Raw genomic sequence first — 22442 nt, forward strand, 5'->3', positions numbered from 1 at the left:
GGCCACCATGGCTAGAGGATGTCTCATCAAACTTTATGAACTGACCAACCCAAGCAGTTACAAGGGCAAAACCCCCACCAGCGTAGTCCTAAGCATCTTCCCCTCCGACAAAACTTGCTCGGAGAAGATTCGCTGGAAGGACTCCATGTGCGGCTCCATCCCTAATGAAAGCCTCACAGACGGTGACGAAGCTGACGTCATGCAATACCCTCCAGTGCGCCACCTCCTTCGACGAAAGTAGCCCCTTCTTAGCGAAGGTGGCCAGCACAACCGCATCTATGCTAGATGACCTCTAGCTCGAATTGCGCTCCGAAATCATGAATGGGTCTGTGAGTTCTCCTTTAACTCTCCCTTCCCCTATTTAAGGAGGAGATGTAGTAGTTGAAGAAGGGCAAAGGATTGGGGTGAAAAACCCTCTTCCTTCCCCCATTCAATGCGGATGGGAAACAACGGGATGCGCCCTGACCGATGGGATGCACCCTACCCGATGGAACGGCGCTGGTCAAACAGGACATGGCCTGGGTATGGCCCACCACTACCGCACATCGAGCGCAAGAAACAAAGTGCCACCATGTGTAGGCGGCCCTCCGTCTTCCCAGGTGGGACTTGGAAAGGCCCAACTATGGGATCTCTGTCTAGGAGAGACCATCGGGCTTCCTAAGTTGATTGGACGGCTTAGGCAAATGCCGAGAGACAGGTAAGGAGCAGAGGGATGCCCCATATGAGCAATGCCGACTTCGTCACAAATGATGAGCATGGATCTCAGGTCGGACATTTCTGATTAGAGCTCCTCAAACCCTGTCACTCGAGTCAACAAGGTAATATTACCAACCCCCACTATTTGTTTATATAATCATTCATTCATTTATGCACACATTCATTCATTCGATACATCCAAAGCATCGCATATGCAGTTAAATGCATCACAACGCTCCGTATTGCATCATGAAGCGGTAGTTGCCTCATTCAACATGAGCAACGATCGACCGAGGTTCGAAGGCTGGCCCACGAAGGGCTCGAGGCCGCCTCATGTCAAATAGAGCCAGGGGAGAAAACATAGATGAGCCCCGAGCGGCCCTCGCCCAATCTACCCCAAAGTGGACAGGGTCATCTCAACCTTCTCATTTCGATCCTAACCTCGAGCCAAACCCATAGAGTCTCCATTGAGGGGAGGCTAGCGGGCCACCCGAGTCGGTCTTTGAAATGACCCTAGACATCTATCGAGTTGCAGGTTAAGGATCATTGGAATGCCACATGGGGGCTATGTCGACCCTGTCATGAATGATAGACCTAGATTTCACTCGAACGTGCCCATTAGCGAGCTCACCAAGCGCGTCACTCGAGCCATCGAGGCAAGCAATGTTAGCTCAGCCCCTCTGGTTGTGAGAAACCACGGACGAGGTAACGCATGAAAAACTCCAACTCAACCTAACCCCTACCAAGCCCAATGGGGCTTAGGGGCTCAAGACGCCCAATGCCTCAGCTGCGGCCGATGCTAGGATCTGTGACTCCCTCTGGCCTGATCCCTAAAATGCCTTGGCTGCGATCAACGCCAGGATCCACGACTCCGTCTCGCCCGATCCCAAAAAACTGCCTCGGCTGTGACTAATGCTAGGATCTGTGACTATGTCTCGCCCAATCCCTAAAATGCCTCGGCTGCGATCGACGCAAGGATCCACAACTCCATCTCGCCTAATCTCTAAGAGCTACCTCAACTGTGACCGATGCTAGGATCCATGGCTCCATCTCGCTCGATCCCTAAAATGCCTCGTCTACGACCAATGCCAGGATCCATGGCTCCATCTCGCTCGATCCCTAAAATACCTCGGCTGCGACTGACGCTAAGATCTGTGACTCTGTCTCGCCCAATCCCTAAACTACCTCGGCTACAACCGACACCAGATCCGCGACTCCATCTCGCTCGATCCCAAAACTACCTCGGCTACGACCGACGCTAGGATTTGCGACTCTGTCTCGCCTGATCCCTAAAAACTACCTCAGCTACGATCGACGCCAGGATCCGTGACGGCGACCGATGCCAGGATCTGTGACTCTGTCTCGCCCGATCCCCAAAATGCCTTGGCTGTGACCGATGCCAGGATCCACGACTCCATCTCGCCTGATCCCTAAAATGCCTTGGCTGCGACTAATGCCAGGATCCGTGACTCCGTCTCACTAGATCCCTAAACTGCCTCTGCTGCGACCGACGCTAGATCCACGACTCTGTCTCGCTCGATCCCAAAACTACATCGGCTACGACCGACACCAGGATTCATGACTCCATCTTGCCCGATCCCTAAAAACTACCTTGGCTGTGATCGACGCCAGGATCTGCAACCCCGTCTCGCTCGATCCCTAAAAACTGCCTCGGCTACGACCGACGCCATCCCAAATGCCCGCTGACAAAACGAAATACCCCCCAGATGATTCTCGGCCGAATCGCCTGGGGGCTCAGGGGCTACACCCATGGGTGCGCTAGTGTGCACCCGCTGACAAAACAAAAAATTCCCCCGCTAGCAAACATGAAAAAACCCCCCAGACGATTCTACCCAAATCACCCAGGGGCTTGGGGGCTCCTGTCATGTTCATAAACCCAGGGGTCCCTTATGGACCAGCTTTCCAGCAAAGGCTCAGCCTAGCAGACGACTTTGCGAACGACACGCAACTCCTAGGCTGGCCCAAATACCTAAACGATAGGCTAGAAGGGTGATCCAATCTCCAACTGGAAGGCCTCGTTAAGAAGGAACAACGCTCACTTCCAACTCTAGCCTGCCTCTTTGACTGGAAGGCCTAGCTAAGGAGGAATAGCGCTCACTTCCGACTCTGGCCTGCCTCTCTGACCGGGGATGCACTGAACCCCTGCTTACAGCTCTTCTCCAACTAGCATAGTCAGAGCCGACTGAGACCAACCGACCGGGGACGCCAGCTTGGTAAGGACCAGGAAACGGACAGGGCAAGTAATGCAGGGCACTCAAGTCAACCGTAATATCGAGGATTATACCCTACACACCTGTGGGACAGTAACCGACAGGCCCATGTCAGGAGGGTGCCCTGCATCCTTCTGGGCATGCTAGAACCCAAGCAGTGTTGTGGGCGCCATCAACTCCCACACCATGACAAACACGGTATAGCTCCCCCCACATGCCTTTGGGGACCAATAGTGTTGTAAGCGTCGTCATTTGCCCTACATGGAGAACACGGTAAAACCTCCCACATGCGTCTGACATCGACAATGTTATGGGTACCTACAATCCTCTTGTACCCGACGGCGTGGGTAACAAGACTTAGTAGCATACGTACTCTCTCTCTCTCTCTCTCATTTGTAAGGCCGTCCCCTTCATCTATAAAAGGGGATGCGCTCTCTCCCAACAAGGGGATCCTAGAGTTCACTCACACACAACAGCAGAACCACTAGATTCAAACCTCGAGCACACGCTCAAACACTTAGCACATAGCGGTGCTCCCGTCACTCTCGGCCCTTCAGACCAGAGTTCGACTAGACCTCTTGTACCCCCCATCTTTCTCCCTTCTGTTTGTAACCCCATAGCAAACTTCGAGCACCTAGGCTCAGGAATAAAGTCATCGACCGACTCAAACTAGACATAGGGCACGTTACCTGAACTAGTATAAACCCTGTGTCATTGAGTGCTAGGCCACAACCGATCACAACGTACAACAAAACTACAAATATTTACGTGTTGATCACTTTCTGCACCGACAATTGCTATGCTTAAGGATTCCGGTAGAAGTCGAGTGATTACCTATCACTTGCGAGAGATAGGAAAGATATTATTGTTGTTATTATCATATTATTATCACATGGAATATATATATCTGGATGATAATTGGAGACCAGGTGGAATGGTACTTTGAATCTGGACTTGGTTAGGCATTCGAGCGAGGCTCGGGTTGCATTTGTTCTGCCTATGTCGATTGAGGACCGTCCATTGCCGTGGATGGTAGTCAGGTCACAGACTTATTATCCTGAGCACATACTTACTTATGGGAGTGGGAAGGCTCGTTATGCTCTTGTCGTAGGTTCTGGCTCTTTCCAGACCGACTGATTGGAGGTGGGGAAAGGTAGAGGTCTAAGCACCATACTGAGATCGGGTCTCAAGTGTGGGGGCTTTGAGCCCAAGTTTGGACAGGGACATGGACCCCATGATAGGAGTGGAATGGGTTGATCTTGTTTGTGCCTGGGGTACAAGCGAGATGTGTGTTTTAGGGTACCCAACTGGGATACATTGGTTCACGAATCGTCGTTTCTATGAGATGGTACAACTTGGCTATGGTCTAGCACCGTAGTAAGAACTGGAATATGAAAGATGATAAAATAGTTCTGATTGCTTACCACATACTTGAAAGTAGCATAGGTGCTTACATAGAATGGTTAGTTAATGAACTAATGATGACTGCTAATAAAAATGGAATATAAGGACACACGTTTAGTAATGCTTTCTGCAAATGCAATAACCCACAAGCCAGATAGCCTTGCATATCCTTGGAGTATTTTATTTTCCTCCTGTCGGGTAAGTCTTGCTGACTACAATCGAGTACTCAGGGTTTTATTTCTCCTGTTGCAAGTGACCGGAGGATACATAGATCTAACTCTTGTGTATGGAAACCTCCTGGTGGGCTCATAGAGGATTCCTTTCACGCTACGACTGTAGTGTTTATTTATAACCCTCACTAAAAGTTTTTAGAAGAAAAGTTTTATGATCTGTCATCATATTTGGTTTATAAATGTTCACTATGTTAATGATTCACCATTAATCTTTATTTCCTCTGTAACTCTGATCATATGTTGTTCTCCGCTGCAAGATAAAAATGTAAACCTAAAATGTATAAACTCTTTTACATGTAAAACTGTCTTAATTTCGCTATTGCATTCAACTTGTTTAAGTACTCTAATGTTGTAATAAAGTGATATAAGAAATAGTTAAGAATGTTGTAAGCTTTATTCTCTCATTTATGATCCTATTGGAAAAATGTGTATTTTTGAGTTCTCCCTTGAGGTGTGCTCGACGGAATAGCACGATTTAGTGCACTCTCTTGGGTACTTAGTGTCTAATGAAAGACAAGTATTCTTGGGAGAGCATTAAATTAGGTGGTTCTGCCACACAAGCTATACTAAAAATAGGGGGCATATGTTGACACCCAAAAGTGTCCAAAGTGTATAATGGACTCCTCCATCATGTTTCTATCGTCAAGATAGCCAGAAAGTATACTTGGATCATTGCATTTGGAGCCCGGACGAATAAAACAACTTTTTCGGGGCCTAATCCAGCTAGAGTCGGCTCCCTAGTCGGTCTAAGCTGACTTGACCAACTTCTTCAAATGCGAGAACGGACTTCACCATTGTGTTCCTCTCGTCGAGCTGATCGAAAAACATATATAGTTCGCCTGATTTGGAATCCGGATGAATTAATTACGAATTTTAGAAGATTTTCACCTGGAATTTTCTAGTGCCAGTCGGCTTAGCCGAGTCACCTAGTCGGCTAAGCCGACTCCCCCTGTTTGCAGCCCGAAAACAGCACTCCGGGCCCGTGGAAGTCAGCTTAGCCGACTTTGTCAGGTCTAGAAGGGATCTAAGCATGTTTTGACAGTGATTTGGAAGGGGTTTCGACTCCTTAAGGGATAAGGCCACCCCCACCTTATAAATATAAGGTCCATGGCCGATTGAGGTGCTCAACACACATAATCATACAAAAAAAAACAATCTACTGTCTCTCTTATACCCTATCTTTCTCTCTACTTCTCGTTCTTCATCGGCATTGTATGGATGGTGGATCGATGACAGCGAAGCTCTAGAGCGGTCAGGCCAGCTAGAGCAGCTCATAGTCACTGCACGCCCCAACGGGGTCCCTCCCGGGCGTGTGGGGTTTCGGGTCTCAAGAGACCTCGCCGGTGTGTCTTGCGTATCGCGCTCCTGGCGAGGCTCCTCCGGCGACGTGTTTTGCGTATCGCGCTCATCACTGGAGGCACAAGGTCTAGGTGTGGACATCTCCTAGGCGCCGGCCGATCTGAAAATCGGCTAGACCCTACATCGAGTGATCTAGCTCCTTATCGAGCGTGTGACCTAATTAAGTGTCACCATCACCGTTTTCACCTCTTACCCGTTACCAAATCACAGTATTTTCCAGACAGAACCCGTTTCAGGAGCTTGGTATTTAAGCACGAGGGCTATTCAGGTGCTACAAAAAGCTGTACATGAAAAGAACATTTCAGATGCACATGGATAGAAACTCAAACCAGCAGTAAGGAACAAAGAGACGGGGACAAAAACAATAACACCAGAAGAACAAAATGTCTGCTTAAATGTCAACAACAACAACAGTGTGACCCCTTAACTACAAATAAGAATGTTTCTCGTCAAGCATTCAACATGTACACCACCAAACGCCTGTCTTGGAAACAATATCTGTATATACAGCAGCAGTAGGCTTTACACACTTTCGAAGACACTACACACTTGATAGAGCGAGAGGACCAAGCAATCGCTGGTTGGCGGTTTTCACTTTCTGCTCGGTGTGACTTGGAAGGTATCTTAGGCTCCGAAGCACCCAATGAGCTTCTTAGGAGCGTGACCGGTGGCCCGGTACTTGGCAGCCATCTCCTCGGCCTTGAGGACCTCCTCACCGCGCTTTGCCTCCACCATCGCTCGCTTCTCTTCGGCTTCCTTGTGGATCATTGCAACCTTGTTCTTCATCTTCTCAGCATATTCAGCCTTCTTCTTTTCCAGTTGTTCCTGAACATGAATAAATCATAAGCTTTAGCTAAGAGGATATCACCTTTGAGGGGTGGCATATTAGTCTACTGGATCTATCCTTCTCCAAATTCCTCTATAATGGATTAATTGTTATCGGTGACTCAAGTCTCTATCAAAATATGAGAGATGCTTAAACTTAGTAAGTGCACATACCAGATGATAAAAAAGATCATTCCTTCTATTAAAAGGTCAAAGAAGAGAGCGAATGGAATTACCTCAATCTTCTTCAGTTGAGCTTCTATGTTTGCTTTGTTTGTGTTCTCCCATGAAAGAATAGCGGATACTTTCTTAGCAGCCCTGTCACAATTGTGCCAATTAATTCAAGTTAGGAATTTCCACATCACCTGCCAACGGATTATTTCAACTTCTATTGGATATTAAGAATCTAGATAGATGTGAAGTGTTTTCTATATGATATCTTCCACTTGACATACTATGTTATCCTGTTTGCCCTTATGCCTTTTGTCATTTTAGTTTGGATTGAGCAGAATTTTGTATCCACTTCCCTGGTTGTAATGCTAGAAATCCTAGAAACATCATTCACAGAAACTTGTACTAAACTTCCAATTCCTTTGATGAAAGAACTATAGATGACTGAAGAATGCAGAGCAAAAACTGCATCTACTGTAATGAACAAATAATGGTTCCACTGAAAACGAGTTCAGGGGAATAGGAAAAGGTAAGAAACATACTTGTTATCAGCTTTTGTCTTCTCATTCTCTTCCCATGCTTTGATCAAAGAGTTCCTCTTCTCTGTTTCCACCCTTGCAAGAGCGAGATCTGCAGATCATGTTTCAGGTTTTAATAGGCATAGTTGTACACTTGTACTCGATGACAAGAAGAAATTATTTAATTATTACCTCTGTCATTGGAGCCCCCTTGCTTCTCGGCAGAAGGCTTCTCTGGAGCAGGTTCATCTGCAACTTCTGGAAAGACAGAAAAATAGAGAATTTAAGCTTGTTTTTCTGCAAATTTTGCTGAACAATTTTATATAGAAGAAGTATATGTCATGGGCATAAAGAGGGGCGCCGTAGGGCGCAAGTGTCTGTCATGGGCATAAAGAGGGGCGCCGTAGGGCGCAAGTGTCCTAGTTGGGCCTTAAGCCCATTAGTGTTAATTAGTGTCTCTCTTAGTTATTTATCTATAGGAATAGTACCATATTGTCTAGGCACAAGAGGTGTTAGTCCTATGTACCCTTTATATTCAGCCCATGGGGCACAATGGAAGGGAAGGAATGAATTATGAAACTATTCTAGTCCCCCTCAATCTCTCAAGCTCTAGGCAAAGCTTAAGGCCTAATTATCCCCAGTTATCCCCAAATATATCCGGGTACATAACATCTGGTATCACGAGTCTGTCGATCCTTCCACAGCCGCTGCCAGTCTTCTCCATTAGCCGCCGCCAGCAGCAACCATCTCGTCGATCCTCTCCATCCAAAAAAAAAAAACCGATCCAGCAGAACCCTAATTCCGCCGCCGCCAGGCCAACCCCCACCATCGCCGCCGTCTTCATGCGCCGCCGCAGCCACAACCCACCACCAAGCACCACGCCTTTCTTCTACTCTTTGCCGCACCATCAAGATTCTATTCTTAGCCCCACCACCAAGCACCAGTCCAAGACAGCGCCAAGCTTATGAGGGAAGGAAAGGCAGAGAATTGTCCGCGCCATCCGCGCGGCCCTCCTTCAGTTGCGCCGTCCACGCGCGGATCAAAGTCTCCACGCGCGGGGACTCCTCCGCGCGATTCGTCTTCACGCGCGCGCGGGCTTCACGTGCGGGCGCTGGTGGGACTCCGCGCGATTCTTCTTCACGCGCGGGCGGTCTCCTTCCGCGCGGGCCATCTCCACGCACGCGGGTCTTTCCCGCACCGATCGTCTTCACGCGGGTGATCATCCCCACGCGCGTACCTTCGTCCCCTGCTTCAGCGGGACACTGTCCGTCGACGCCCGTACATGATGGAGTTTCCACAGTTTGATGGAACCTCTGATCCGGAGGCCTTCATCAACCAGTGCGAGCTCTACTTCCGCCGGGAGCGCATCATGGTGGAAGAACGGGTCTGGATAGCTTCTTGCAATTTGAAAGCTGACGCCCGGGTTTGGTTCCTCCAATACCAGGAGGAGGAAGGCACCCCAGCGTGGCGTCACTTCACCGAGCTCCTGCGGCGGCGGTTCAAACCGCCCCCAGGCCCCGACCTGCTCGACAACTCCATGCGCCGCCTTGATAAGATGTCCGCACAACTTGATCGCATCCGGGCGTGTCTCGAGGCGATGGACAAGAGGGACCGTGAACGCCGGGCGGCTGTACGCCTCCAGGCAGCCACACGCGGACTCCTGGCACGCCGCCGAGCGCGGGCTCTTCGTGCCACAAAAGCATTGAAGGAGCAAGCAACGGTGCGCCTCCAGGCAGCAGTACGAGGATTGCTTGTCCGTCGCATGGTGCGGAAGATACGCAGGCACCTCAGCTCCTCGCTGTCATGCCTGTTCATCCCCTCGGGCCCTTCCATACATCATGCGGCTCCAATCGAAGGGGAGGTCCAAGTATGGGCGCCTCCAGTGCAGCGACCTCGCATCACCATCCAGCATCAGGCATCAAAGGCTATGGCGATCTCATTCATCCTTGTGCCTGCCGTGGTGCTAGACACATCCAGCATAAGCGCCGGTTGCTTCACGCTCCACCCTTCAGCTTACATGAAGTCAACAGAGGCGCTCTTCCCTTGGGATCCAGGTGGATATAGTTGTATTTTCGTCTTAAATAAAAATGGTAAGCCGAGATGTAAAAGGCTTAACCTTAGGTCGAGTCAAATAAGTCCGCGGAATCTATCCAGCTCGAGGACGAGCTGGGTCTCCAAGGGCGGGGGAGATGTCATGGGCATAAAGAGGGGCGCCGTAGGGCGCAAGTGTCTGTCATGGGCATAAAGAGGGGCGCCGTAGGGCGCAAGTGTCCTAGTTGGGCCTTAAGCCCATTAGTGTTAATTAGTGTCTCTCTTAGTTATTTATCTATAGGAATAGTACCATATTGTCTAGGCACAAGAGGTGTTAGTCCTATGTACCCTTTATATTCAGCCCATGGGGCACAATGGAAGGGAAGGAATGAATTATGAAACTATTCTAGTCCCCCTCAATCTCTCAAGCTCTAGGCAAAGCTACGGTTGCCAAAACAGTGGTGAAACCAACACAGTCGGCCTTTATGCCAGGTAGGAATATTATGGAAGGTGTGGTAATTCTCCACGAAACCATCCATGAATTACACTCTAAGAAAAGAAACGGAGTCATTTTCAAAATTGACTTTGAAAAAGCATATGACAAGGTCAAGTGGTCGTTCTTACAACAGACTTTGCGTATGAAAGGTTTCTCACCTAAATGGTGTAGGTGGGTTCAGAATATGGTCTCTGGAGGAAGTGTGGGGATTAAAGTTAATGATGACATTGGCCCATACTTCCAAACCAGAAGGGGACTCCGGCAGGGTGATCCTATGTCACCTATCTTATTTAACATCGTCGCTGATATGCTAGCTATTCTTATTAATAGAGCAAAAGCGGATGGGCAGATAAGTGGAATTATCCCCCACCTGATTGATGATGGTTTATCAATCCTACAATATGCAGATGACACCATCATGTTTCTAGACCACGATCAAGAACAAGCGAAAAATCTCAAACTTTTACTATGCGCCTTTGAACAATTATCTGGGCTCAAAATTAATTTCCACAAGAGTGAGATTTTTTGCTTTGGGGCAGCCAAAGAAATGGAATCCTTCTACACTGATCTCTTTGGCTGTAAAGCAGGGGAATACCCCTTCAGATATCTAGGCATCCCTATGCACCACCGGCAACTCCTTAATTCTGAATGGAGAAAAGTTGAAGAGCGATTCGAACAAAAGCTCTCATGCTGGAAAGCGAAATACTTATCCTATGGGGGACGTCTAGTACTGCTTAATTCTGTATTAAGCAGCCTACCCATGTTTATGATGTCTTTCTTTGAGATCCCAAAAGGAGTTATCAAAAAACTCGATCATTTTAGGTCGAGGTTCTTCTGGCAAGGATCCTCAGAGAAACATAAATACCGCCTTGCCAAATGGGATATCATTTGTCGTCCCAAGGATCAAGGTGGACTAGGTATTCTGAATTTACAACTGCAAAATAAATGCCTACTAGCAAAATGGCTAGTGAATCTCATGAACACAGAAGGCATATGGCAAACGCTATTACAGAATAAATACCTAAATTCAAAAAGTTTATCCCAGGTCACGGCAAAGCCAAATGATTCACATTTTTGGAGAGGCCTCATGCATATCAAGGATGAGGTGCTGGCAAAAGGTTCTTTCGATATTAAGGATGGAACCACGGCTAGATTTTGGGATGATGTATGGGTAGGTGCTAGGCCTCTGAAAGTTCGTTATCCATCTTTATATAATATTGTGAGAGATCCTCACGCTACAGTCTCAAAGATAATGAGCACTAGCCCTCTGAATATTTCTTTTAGGAGGGCTCTGGTGGGTAATAAACTTACAGAATGGCTTAGTCTAGTAGCAAGTATTTCTCATGTCGAACTAATAAATGGATCTGATCATTTTAGATGGAGTTTAACCAGCTCAGGTTCATTCTCAGTCAGATCCATGTATCTCAACCTTATAGATACAAATACATCTTTTCGGCATAGGAAGATTTGGAAGATAAAAGTTCCTCTAAAAATAAAAATTTTCCTCTGGTTCCTACAAAGAGGTGTCATTCTTACCAAAGATAACCTGTCTAGGAAAAATTGGAAAGGGAGTCAGAATTGCGTTTGTTGCAATGGGAATGAAACTATTCAACACTTATTCCTGGACTGCCCTATTGCCATAATGATTTGGAGGATTATCTTCTTTGCTACTAGTTTAACTCAACCTAGATCAATCAGCCACATGTTTGGTAACTGGCTGTCTAATCAAAATAAAAGGATTAGAAATTTGATTTGGGTGGGAGTGGCTGCTATGTGTTGGGCTATTTGGAGATGCCGTAATGATGTTGTTTTTAATAAAATAAAATCTAACTCTATTATGCAGGTCATTTTCAGGGGAGCGTACTGGTTACGCTTCTGGGCCCAGCTGCAGCGTGAAGAGCAAGCTAAGGACGCGCTCTCGACAATAAGCAAGAAATTAGAAGTTATTGCTCTAGAGATATCCAATAACGGATGGAAACAATTTTATTGTTTAAGTTAGCGTCTTGGTCATGTTATAAGACCTTGGCTTTCTTTTTGGTTTTATCATTATCTGTAATTTTGGGCTGTGTACATCTACGGATGTAGAGGCCGGATGTTTATCCATTATCTAAAAAATGATCCACCCCAGCCCATTAGCTTCACAGAGCAAAATGTTGTGTCACTATACTATTATCTGTGCAGAAGTATGCACTTGAGATTGCCATGCACAACTTATTTGTATCCAGATCCAGGTCCTGTGTAACTGCTGCTTAGATAGCTTGCTTAGTGAGAAAGATTGTAGATTCCCCTTTCTCTTATTTGACTAGTATGCTCCTGCTTGCGTAGGATTAATCTTATTCTAAACTACACGAAATACAAAGCAATAGATAGTAACCATAGAAACCTACTCTACCTCTTTCAGGAAAGGAATGACCAAATGATGACATAGTGTTCCAACTTTTAAGTATCCGATGATCAGTTTTCTGCTCTTCTTCTTAATTGAGTTCCTGCCTTTTGTTAAAAAAAACTGAGCTCTTGCCTTTTTTTTTTAAAGGTTGGTATTATGAAGATACATGACCAGGTCACCAGCATACTTAATGCAAAATAATTTCAAAGAATTAGTGGCTACAAAAAAAAATCTTCTTCTATGTATTTGTGATGTGCTTAACAATTTTTTAGGATATGGTTTGTTGGTTGATTAATTTTGGCTGTCAACACTGTACGTGTGAGATGCAATGTTCAGCTTGTATACGAGTATGTTGGCATCTTGCTAAGTTTTCGTCCCTTGAGAAAATTATCTAGTTCCGGGAATTACGGCTTTGGATGTGAATGAGTAGGCTTTGTGGGATTAATATAGGCAAATAACAAAAGATGGATCGACATGATAAGAGATAAACCAGAGAACAGCAAGTTGCCTGGTTTGCCAGCTCAAATTTGGCACCCATTGTGTTCTGTTGATTAGTTGTTCATGTTTTTGGCCATTTAAACAATAAAAGTAATTTTTTAAGGTAAACAAGCAGAACCTGTCGTCTATTAAAAAATAGGGGAAGTAACAAGGCCTAGGCCAAAGGGAAAAAAAACAATAGATGTAAATTGAATTTCCAGGAGCTTATTTTGTCTGATTCCTCACTCGTGGGGATGAAGCCGGATATTTCTTCAATTATATAAAAAAGGAGTTTTTTCGTTCAAAAATATAAAGAGTTTATTTTGTATATCTGCATAACCATTAGAGAAACTGAATGCTTCAGAGCGCATGATTTCGTCATTTGCCCACCTATGCAAGGAACTGATGTACTACATCTTTGAAGACGTAGCAGCAACTAACAGAAAGCATTGTCTAGCTTCTGTAAGCTGTGATGGGGCATGTTAATATGAGAGAAATATATATCTAAAGAAGTCAGTTAAAATTTATCATAACCTTGTCAAGATTCATCTGTCATCTGAATTTGTACTCACTAATCTAAGTTGAATAACAAAGCGGAAAAATAACAGAATTGTCTATTCTAATACCGAAATAATTCCTCCATGATTTGAAGAAATGAGAAAGAACTGTCTGATAATCCAGAAAAAAAAAATCCAAACCCACAGTGGAAAGTTGTTCTATATATACGCCTTTGTTTTCTGTCTGATTCTTTTTCTCTTAGCATGAAACTTAGAATCTTTCTAAAGCATTTTTTTTACTAGAACACAAGAGCTGCGCTTCATTATATTGAGATAGAAAAACGATCGGAATACATGCTGACTCTAAGGCTTGCGTTATTTTTTTTGTTTTAAGGGAAACTGGAATGGATAAAGGTAGAAGAAAGATGAGAGCAGGCAAGAAAGGCCAAAAGGTGGGGAGAAAGTGAAGAATTCAGGAAAGTTCCAACTACCATCTTTTTCCGAAATAAAATCTGAATTTTCACTAAAATCAAATTTCAAGAAAAGGAAATGCTACATGTCTAGGCATTAAACAACAAGCATACTTTTAGAACCCTCAAACTAGAAACCTACGATGGCCACGTCGTCCTAAAATCAATTTTGTGTTTCGAAGTGAGGGAACGATCCCCAAAATGTTTGTGGACATTTTTACCCCCGTACCCCTGCAGAACTTGACAAGCAATTCCTCCAGACTCCTTGCCAGTCATGGCTACCACTCACACAAAATGAAAAACCATTTAGCAAGCTGGTAAATAATTCTGAAAAACGATGACTCGAAAATTTACTTCACTATATATTTTTACGATAGGACTAGAGTACTTTAGAACTTGATCGCAGGTTTCAGTATGATTTGCACCTCACAGCCTGACACAAATAATTCTGAATTCCTAAGAAGAAAATTTTGTTCTCTGCGAAAAGTAGTCGGACCAAATAGGTTCGACAACAACCAGCACCAAAGGATCATGCCGACAACAAATCAGGAACCCATGAAAAGAGAAGCAAACCAACTGTCAAAGATCACAAGTAGTACCTAGTACTGCCACTGTACAGCTACTAGAAAGTACAGAGACGACGAACCAAAGCATAGAGAGGTCAGAGGAGGAGAGTTTCTCAAAATTCCTAGCACATGAATTTAAAGCACAAACAAACCAGTACGCCAGCACCACCTTTCCATCGCAAGCCTTCCACTACATAGAGGCAGGAGAATTAATTAAGCAGAGCTGGTTGTACTCACTCTCGACGATGGCCAGGGCCTTGGAGTCGTCGGCCGGCGCCGGCGGCTCGGTCGCGGGGATGACGGCCTTCTCCTCGGCGACGTCCTCCTTGGCCGCCTCCGGCTCGGCCTCCGCGGGCGCCGCCTCGGGCTCCTTGTCCTTGGTGACCTCCACCTCCACCTTCTTGGCCTCCTCCTCAGCCATGTTGCTGTCTGGTAGGAGAAGCTTAGCTGTTGCTGTTGAGTGTGTGTGGTGCGAGCTAGCTGTTCCTGTGCGTGTGCGTATGCGTGCGATCGTGGTGGCGCGTACTAATAGCAAGCGGTTTAACTGTTGGCCGTGTCTGCTGGACTCTGGACGAAGATGGAGAGTAGTTTAGGCCGCAAGGGAAGGGAAGGGAAGGAGGGAGCGGAGGTTGGCTTGGTGTGTTTCTGAATTCTGACAGAAGAGGGCCTCGTATTCTCCCGGGTTAGGGGGTGTGGGGCTCCAGGTTCCTCGGTTCAGGGACGGTTTTATAGCCCGGATTCTGTCATTTGCAGCCTTGCTGTTGCAGGTGGATGAGTGGTACGTTGCTGTATTTTAAAAGATACAGAAAACGCTTTTATTTTAAACTGTCTTAAAATTTTCTTTCGCGTAGTTAACCCGATTCAGTATGGTTGATGCAATGATATACAAAGATGTGGGGGTGTCCGAGTTTAAAAAAAAATTGGGGGTGTCCGCCCAAGATCAGCAGCAGGTTCAGGAGAGCGAGACGCGCCGTAACCGTAATCCATCATTCCATTTCCATCTAGCGTGGTTTTTTCTTAGAGAGAGAGAGAGAGAGAGAGAGTCGGCAAGGAAGCCATGGGCGCGTACGTGACGGCGACCCCGGCCGGCGCATCATGGCATGGGCCCGCCGCGGGCGCAGCGCGTTGGCTCCTCCCAGCGCAATTGCGCTGTGGCACTGCCGTGACGAGTTGGCCCAGCACCCCCACCCCCGCGCACGCCCCACGGCGCCCCCGCGGCCCGCGCCGCTGGGCGCTCGGATCCCGTGAGCGCGGAGACTCTGGTGGGTGGTGGCCGCTGCACGAGCACGACGCGCGTCGCCACCACCCACGCCAGCAACGTTCGTTTCGTTCAACGTCGGCCCGTGGGCACTGTTGACAGACCACGGACGTCCTAGCGCGCGGCGAGGAGGTCGAACGGCTCCGCAGCTTAGCCGGGCAAACGTGGCGTGGCGAGACCACGGCCCACGGGGCTCGCTTGAACGTACCAGCGCGGCATCAATGTGGGCGGCGACGTCGCTCAGGACCATCGGTGATCATAGGCTTGCGTTCCTTGCATCGTGCGTGGATTTAAAAGCCGCTCGCCGGGCGTTCGCCATTGGTCCGTCTCGTCCGTAGCACTGTAGCCTTGCCGAATCGTTGTTCCTATCTTATCGTCATCGATCGGTTACTAGCCTACTACTCCTAGGTCGCCGGCGCCGGGTCCCGGACGGGCGTGCGCGCATATGTCCGCGCCCGCCCGGATGTCGCGGCCGACAAGTGTCCTGCGCGGTTTTGGGCGGTTCCAGCGCGAGCCGCCCGGGCACGTCCACCTGCCCGACGACTGCCGCGGCATGGACCACGGGTCCACCGTCCACGTCCGGGGGAGGCTCGCTTACCCCCTCCTCAAGTTGAAGTATAAACTGGCCTTCTAGCATTTCTCTTTGGGAGTCCTCGTATTCCATGACAAGACCAGCAGGAGCAGGACAAATACGCTCGTCCGGATACACTTCGCGGTTGCGGGTCCTAGTTTGGAAGTACCGGCTCTGCAAATAAGTTTACATGCTTCATTGTATCGTGTGAATTGTCATGGTCGTATCCATGGCAAATGGTTCCTCATTTTTTTCAGCAAGGAAACAAAACGCACTAGTTTACTGGATTTGTTTTGATTATTCATACATACCGTTGGCAAGTCATAGGAAACAAAACGCACTAGTTTAGCTGGCCAACTAAAGGCCTGGTTTAGTTCCTAAAAATTTTCACCCCAAACTATCACATCAAATCTTACGACACATGTATGGAATATTAAATATAGACGAAAAAAAAACTAATTACACAGTTAGTTGGAAATCGTGAGACGAATGTTTTAAGACTAATTAGTCCATGATTAGCCATAGTGCTACAGTAATAACATACGCTAATAACGAATTAATTAGGCTTAATAAATTCGTCTCGTAGTTTCCAGGTGAGCTATATAATTAGTTTTTTTATTAATATTCGAAAACTCCTTCCGATATTTCTGAAACATCTAATGTGACATCTAAAAATTTTCGTTTCGTCAACTAAACACAACACAGACCAAGGCTTGGGGGCCGACCAGGCCTTGCTGTGCAACTGTCCAACAATGTGCTGTAGCAATGATTTAGCAGGCAAATGGACAAGAAGCCAACATGCCTTGCTGGTGACCGGTGAGTGCAGCCAGAGGTGTGTTCGTTTGAACTTATCAGCTATAATTTATAGTATTTTTCTTTTATAACAAATCAGTTAAGATTGACTTATCAGCCAACTTTAATATCAGCCGAACAAGCGCTACGCGATGCATCCCGCGTCCCGCTACTGCAAACGACCCCTTCGGCCCTGGTTACTTCTCTTATGATCCGTCTTTTTAGCTTATTTTTTCAGCCGGAACAGTATTTTTCTCTCACAATAAATCAGCTGAAACAGTGTTTCGTCTTGTTTTTTCAGCGAAACCAATAGGGGCCAAATCTGCTTCGATTTTTCCTCTGTACGTCTTCGTCGAACGGCGCCTACGTACGGAAATCATCAGGAATACGCACACATCAGTACATCCACGTGACAAGTCTCCTCGTATATACGTCATCCCTTCGCTGTCTTCCTGTTGCTGTTGTCCTTCTGAAAGACTCTGAACCCTCGCTGTCTTCTTCGTTAACCAAACTGACCGAAAGCAGGGCTGCTGTAACCGATCCCTGGTTGGTTACCAACAAGTTCGCAGGTTAGCACATGGAAACAGAGCTAAAGGGGCTAAAACACAGTGATATGGATGTGGTCAGGCACGCGTCAGATTAAAGGCTACGGCTTGACACTTTGACAGGCCTGATTTCCCTTGCCAATAGGGCGTCCCCAACGGCGAATCAAATCGTCGGCTGACGTCAGAATCTGGATGACATGGTCCGGTTCGTTTGAGCTAATCAGCCTGATTTATTAACTATAGTATATATTTTTTTTTGAAAACAACATATAAGGGAACCCTACATTTCAGAAAGGTAAAGCGAACAGGTCCGAGGGGTGAGAGAGCGTGAAAAACCTCCTCGCTGGCTTACTCTTCCGCCGTTAGTCTCGCACGCTTCCAAAGGCACTTGCGGGACCCGCCTTTTCCCGGCAGAGAGAGGCGACGGGTTCGTGGAAGGAGAAGGTGTGTTCGGCTGGTACATTTTTTTTTTTTTTGTGTTTCGGCTGATTTAATAGTATTATGTGAGAGAGAATAAATTGAAACAACTGAAAGAGTAAATGAGTGGTTTTCATAGGGTAGGAAAGAGGTATAAAATAGAATACAAATTTTCTTACATGTGGGACCTAAAATATGAGGTGGCATTCAAATAGCTATCACTCTGTTTACTTAGGTCCGTATTTTTTCAATCAATGAATAATATTTTTTTCCTCACAATAAATCAACTAACGATACTTTCAACCATGACTTATCAGCCTAACCTAATACTGAAGCACACAAGCAGGCAGGCGAGCATTTCAAAAATCTTGCATCCACATCCTCACGCTGCCCCGCCGGCGTGTTGGACGCATCGCGGGGATAACGTGGCTCGACAGCGACGCATGTCGGTAACCCACCAATCCAGTCGTCGTTCTCCTCCTCTGCTAATCTTTAGCAAACATGCATATTTAAATTGGTTACCTTCGGCCAAAGATCCGTGCCGATACGCTGCAAACATTGCAGCCACAAACCCAGCAGCCATTTGGAAATCATCAGGCCTCCAAATCCCTGTCAGACAGGCTCTCACCTACATTTGTTGGCTTTCTCGGCCTCATGAATCCCATTTGAAGTCAAGGGAGAGAGGAGGATCGTTTTCAAGCTGCGTGCGAGCCATCTCCACCTGGCCCCAACTTGTCCTGGTGGCTTCTGGAGTTTTTCTTCTCGTTCCCTAACTCTTCTGACGTCCTGATGACTGCACGATGTTTAAAATATGTGCAATTCTGTGTGCCTGAGGGGTTGTATACTTGTATTTTGCTTTTTCTTGATAAAGATGTATGCATCCTTTATCTTCAGGCTAGGGTTTACAGGGATGGGCGCTATGATCTCGAGGGTGATGTTTTATGAGCCAAGTCACCTAGACGGCTGGACTTGCATGATTCCCGGTACGGTCGGTTCTTTATGACTATGTATGTATCGCTGGAGATTCTGCCAACAGCAAAGCTTTCCAAACGGAAATTTTTAATTGTAGCCAGCAAAGCCTCAACTACGTTCCTGAAATGCGTACGGAAATAGACTTTTGTATACATATAGTACTGAACATATTATATGTTGTCTGAAAAAAGACAGGTCAGAATCCAGTGGTTCAGGTTGGAGCCAAGCCTCTCTAACAGACGGAGTTCCTCGACAGGCCGGACTGCAATAGTTCAGGAAACGGCGGTTCAGTGAACACAGGCGAATGATTCATGGATGGGTCATGGGTGCTGTGCTTTCAGGTCGACATCTCTGAAGCATCAGTATTCACGTAACCAGCCAGTGTTTTCAGCTTCACTTGCCAAGTGATCTGTTCCTGATTTGCAGTTGTGAAACGACTGGTCTTCTTGCTCACGTTCCTGAGATTTGTTACAGTGATCAGGTGAAGACCCTTTTCTCAGCTATATTTATATGTTTTGCCTCCTTTTTCCTCACGAGATTATGATAAAGATCTTTTCAGTCAAAAAGGGGTGATAGTCTTCACGTTCACGTTTTACATCAAATCCTAGTCGAGAAAGTGTTCAATTCATGCAAAATTTCTACAACTTTTCTTGCAGACGCCGATCCATGTGGCGAAGTTCTTGCTTTCATCAATGACCAAACAGGATATCTGCGTCCCAGTTGCATGGTTTCCTTCGGCGAGTACATAAGCTGATAAGCACCAGCGAGTAATCGGATATTGTTTGCTGGAAAACTCACAAATGACAACACACGGACAGGTTCAGAGCCCACGAGAATAAAGAAGGTCACTGGCTGTCCCGTTAGTCCAAAGCAGATGAGAGAAAAGAAGGGCTTGATGGCCCATCAGAGTTCTTTCATCACTGCAAAACCAAAAGCAGGTGCATTATGAGATGCTTTATCCGTTGTTTCAGCACAATTGGCCACACTCGAAAGAACTGAATAACCTAAGAACACGAGGCAACTGAATAAATATTCTTAGACATTTTTACCCTCCAGTTAGCGTAGAGTTATTTCGAAATAGTACTGACTAATAGAACATAACACCACAATTGAAAACAAAAGGAGAAATTTCTTGCTTTCGAGGTCTAGTTAACTGTAACTGGTGTATTTTCCATTTCCAATGGGATAAGCGGAGGAACTATATGCCACCTGCAGTAGTACTGAATATATGGACAGTATTTGTCCTTTTAACTTGGTGGCCAATGTTTTCTATTCTTATTTTCAGGGCCCTGATGATTCCTTTTCCTTTACATAAGATAATGGCAAACAACCACAATGCCATGATGGTGGATTCGGGTTTATTGCAAAAATCGGAGTAATGCTGTGTGCTTTACAGTTAACTAAGTACGCACGGCGACCCGACATGAATGTCATGTCCTTCTCAAACTGACATGGCCAGAAGAGTATGCTTACTCTAAGCGTTTTTTCTTTAAAAAAAACGTATTACTCCAATAAGCGTTTGCAATAATCAATCAGAGAGTGGGTGGGTCCGTGTGTGAATGATAATTACCTTTTTCGTGTGTACCGATTCCAGGGGAGTTATTTATGCATCTCAGATTTGCTGAGGTCACACGATCTGCATGGAGTACCAACTTAATCTGTCCTAACCTAACAAAGTAGCACAATTCAGCCAGTTGAGCACCTACACAGTTATAAAAGCGCGCTTGTTTCATTAGTACATAAGGAGGATCCGAGCGTTCATGTACAATTTATTGACCCCTTTAGGGTGCTGCTAAGGTGTATTGTATTGAACATTTTCTCTACCTTAACAGAAAGACGCGCGAACCTTTTGCGTGATCGAGAAAAAACACGCTTGTCTTGAGTACAAAATCTTCCTCATGATCACCTCGTTATATGATTTACAGCTACGAAGAAAATGATGCTTTTCCCCCTGACCGTCAGGTTAGAGATAAGAGGGCTTTTACGGTGGTTGGGGATGCTTCTGAGTGCCTCTAGATGCCTACGCGAAATAATAATTTTAGTTGATTTTATTCATCCAAGTGTAATATAGTCATTGCACAGCCCTCAAACTCCCATGCCCCCGCCGCGCCCCTTACCCAATCCCACACCGAAGCGGCCAGCTCCCCCAAACCGCACGCACCTCACATGATGCAAGGCTGGTCTCTCCCTCGCCCTAGCCGTCACCGCTCTGCTCTCTCCCTCGCTCTAGCCACCACTGCCCTCGCACGACGTCGTGGCGGACGCCCTGCCCTCTCCCTCATTCATCGTGGTGGCTGTAACAACCCAAAAATCCACACACCAAAAATCACAACTATAAAATTTTTGTTGTAACCCCATGCAATGTTGAGTGACATCTATAGGAGCCAACCCTAGGTGTTACATTAGAAGTAACCCAACTAGACAAATTCATGAGCATGGCATGTCATTTGTTATCATGTTTATTTAAATACTGACAAATGAAACATAGCATACATTGTTAACTCAAATGGTGATTTGGATTTTCATTTGTTCTATGTAATGCCTAACAACTCCTTTAAAGAAATAAACCATAAAGTAGTTATTACTCAAACTAAAGAATAAATGTATAAAGAGAAAACTATTTCCATTTTTGTATAACAAAACTACACTTATTTTTGTTATACAAAATAGCTAAATAAATTCCTAATATATATATAAAAGAATGTTGTGGGCTTCATAACTAAAACTCCAATGAATAAGGTACACCAATTTTGAATTCAAATTTCAAACCAAATTGGAATTCAAACAAAGGAGAAGAAAAATAAAACAGAAAAAAGGAAAAAGGAGGGAAGAAGGCCCGTAGCTGGCTCGGCCTGCTCAGCCCGCTAGCACGCAGCAGCTAGCCAGCCCAGCTTGCGCGCGCAGCAGCAGGCCGGCCCAACTCGTGCGGCCAGCCCATCAAGCAGCCCGGCGCGTCGCTCACGCCCGCGCGCCTCCCCGCTTCGCTTGCTGTCACTGCCACCGGACCCCACGCGTCAGCCGCACACCGCCACAGTGTTGTCTTCCTCCCCACGCCGGCACCGCCTCCGACCGTGACTCGACCAAAATGACAGGCGCGGGCCCAGGGTCACGCGAATCGCCTGGCCCTGTCCCCTTGGCGCCGCGCCCACGCAACCTCCGCGCCAACCACCCACGCCCGCGATGCCATTCGATGCCAACGGTGCATCACCAGCCGTCCGCCTCGTCCGCCATAGATGGTGCTCGAGCACCGGGGGCTATAAAGCCACGCCCAGAGCCCTAGGGATCCCTCAGCCACCGCCAGCCGCTTGGTGGCCCTAGCAGCCCGCACCGCACCGAGAGTAGAGGGCCGAGAAGGAGTTTGGGAGAGGAGGATCGGAGCCACCCGCGTGCTGCCGAAGTCGTCGGAGCCCACGGTCATGGGTCGGCACTGCACTGCTCCCGTCTACACTGGCCACGACCCTCCACTGCACAGCCATCCTTTCAGCCGTCGACACCAACGGTGAGCCCCTCGTTGCTGAGACTCCTCC

The 22442-nt window shown here is 46.7% G+C and overlaps 1 protein-coding gene across 1 annotated transcript; it reads right to left on the bottom strand.

Moving 5' to 3' along the window:
- Positions 1-6288: 6288 nt before the first annotated feature.
- LOC136496716 (remorin-like) lies at positions 6289-15055 on the bottom strand. The gene is made up of 5 exons (XM_066492465.1): positions 14598-15055; positions 7630-7695; positions 7462-7549; positions 6985-7066; positions 6289-6748 (listed from the first exon to the last, which is right to left on the bottom strand). Exons 1-5 carry the CDS (start codon positions 14779-14781, stop codon positions 6548-6550), a joined length of 621 nt encoding a protein of 206 aa, XP_066348562.1. The 5' UTR covers positions 14782-15055; the 3' UTR covers positions 6289-6547.
- Positions 15056-22442: the final 7387 nt, after the last annotated feature.

The sequence above is a fragment of the Miscanthus floridulus genome, chromosome 12 (assembly GCF_019320115.1).
Source record: "Miscanthus floridulus cultivar M001 chromosome 12, ASM1932011v1, whole genome shotgun sequence".
Taxonomy (NCBI): domain Eukaryota; kingdom Viridiplantae; phylum Streptophyta; class Magnoliopsida; order Poales; family Poaceae; genus Miscanthus; species Miscanthus floridulus.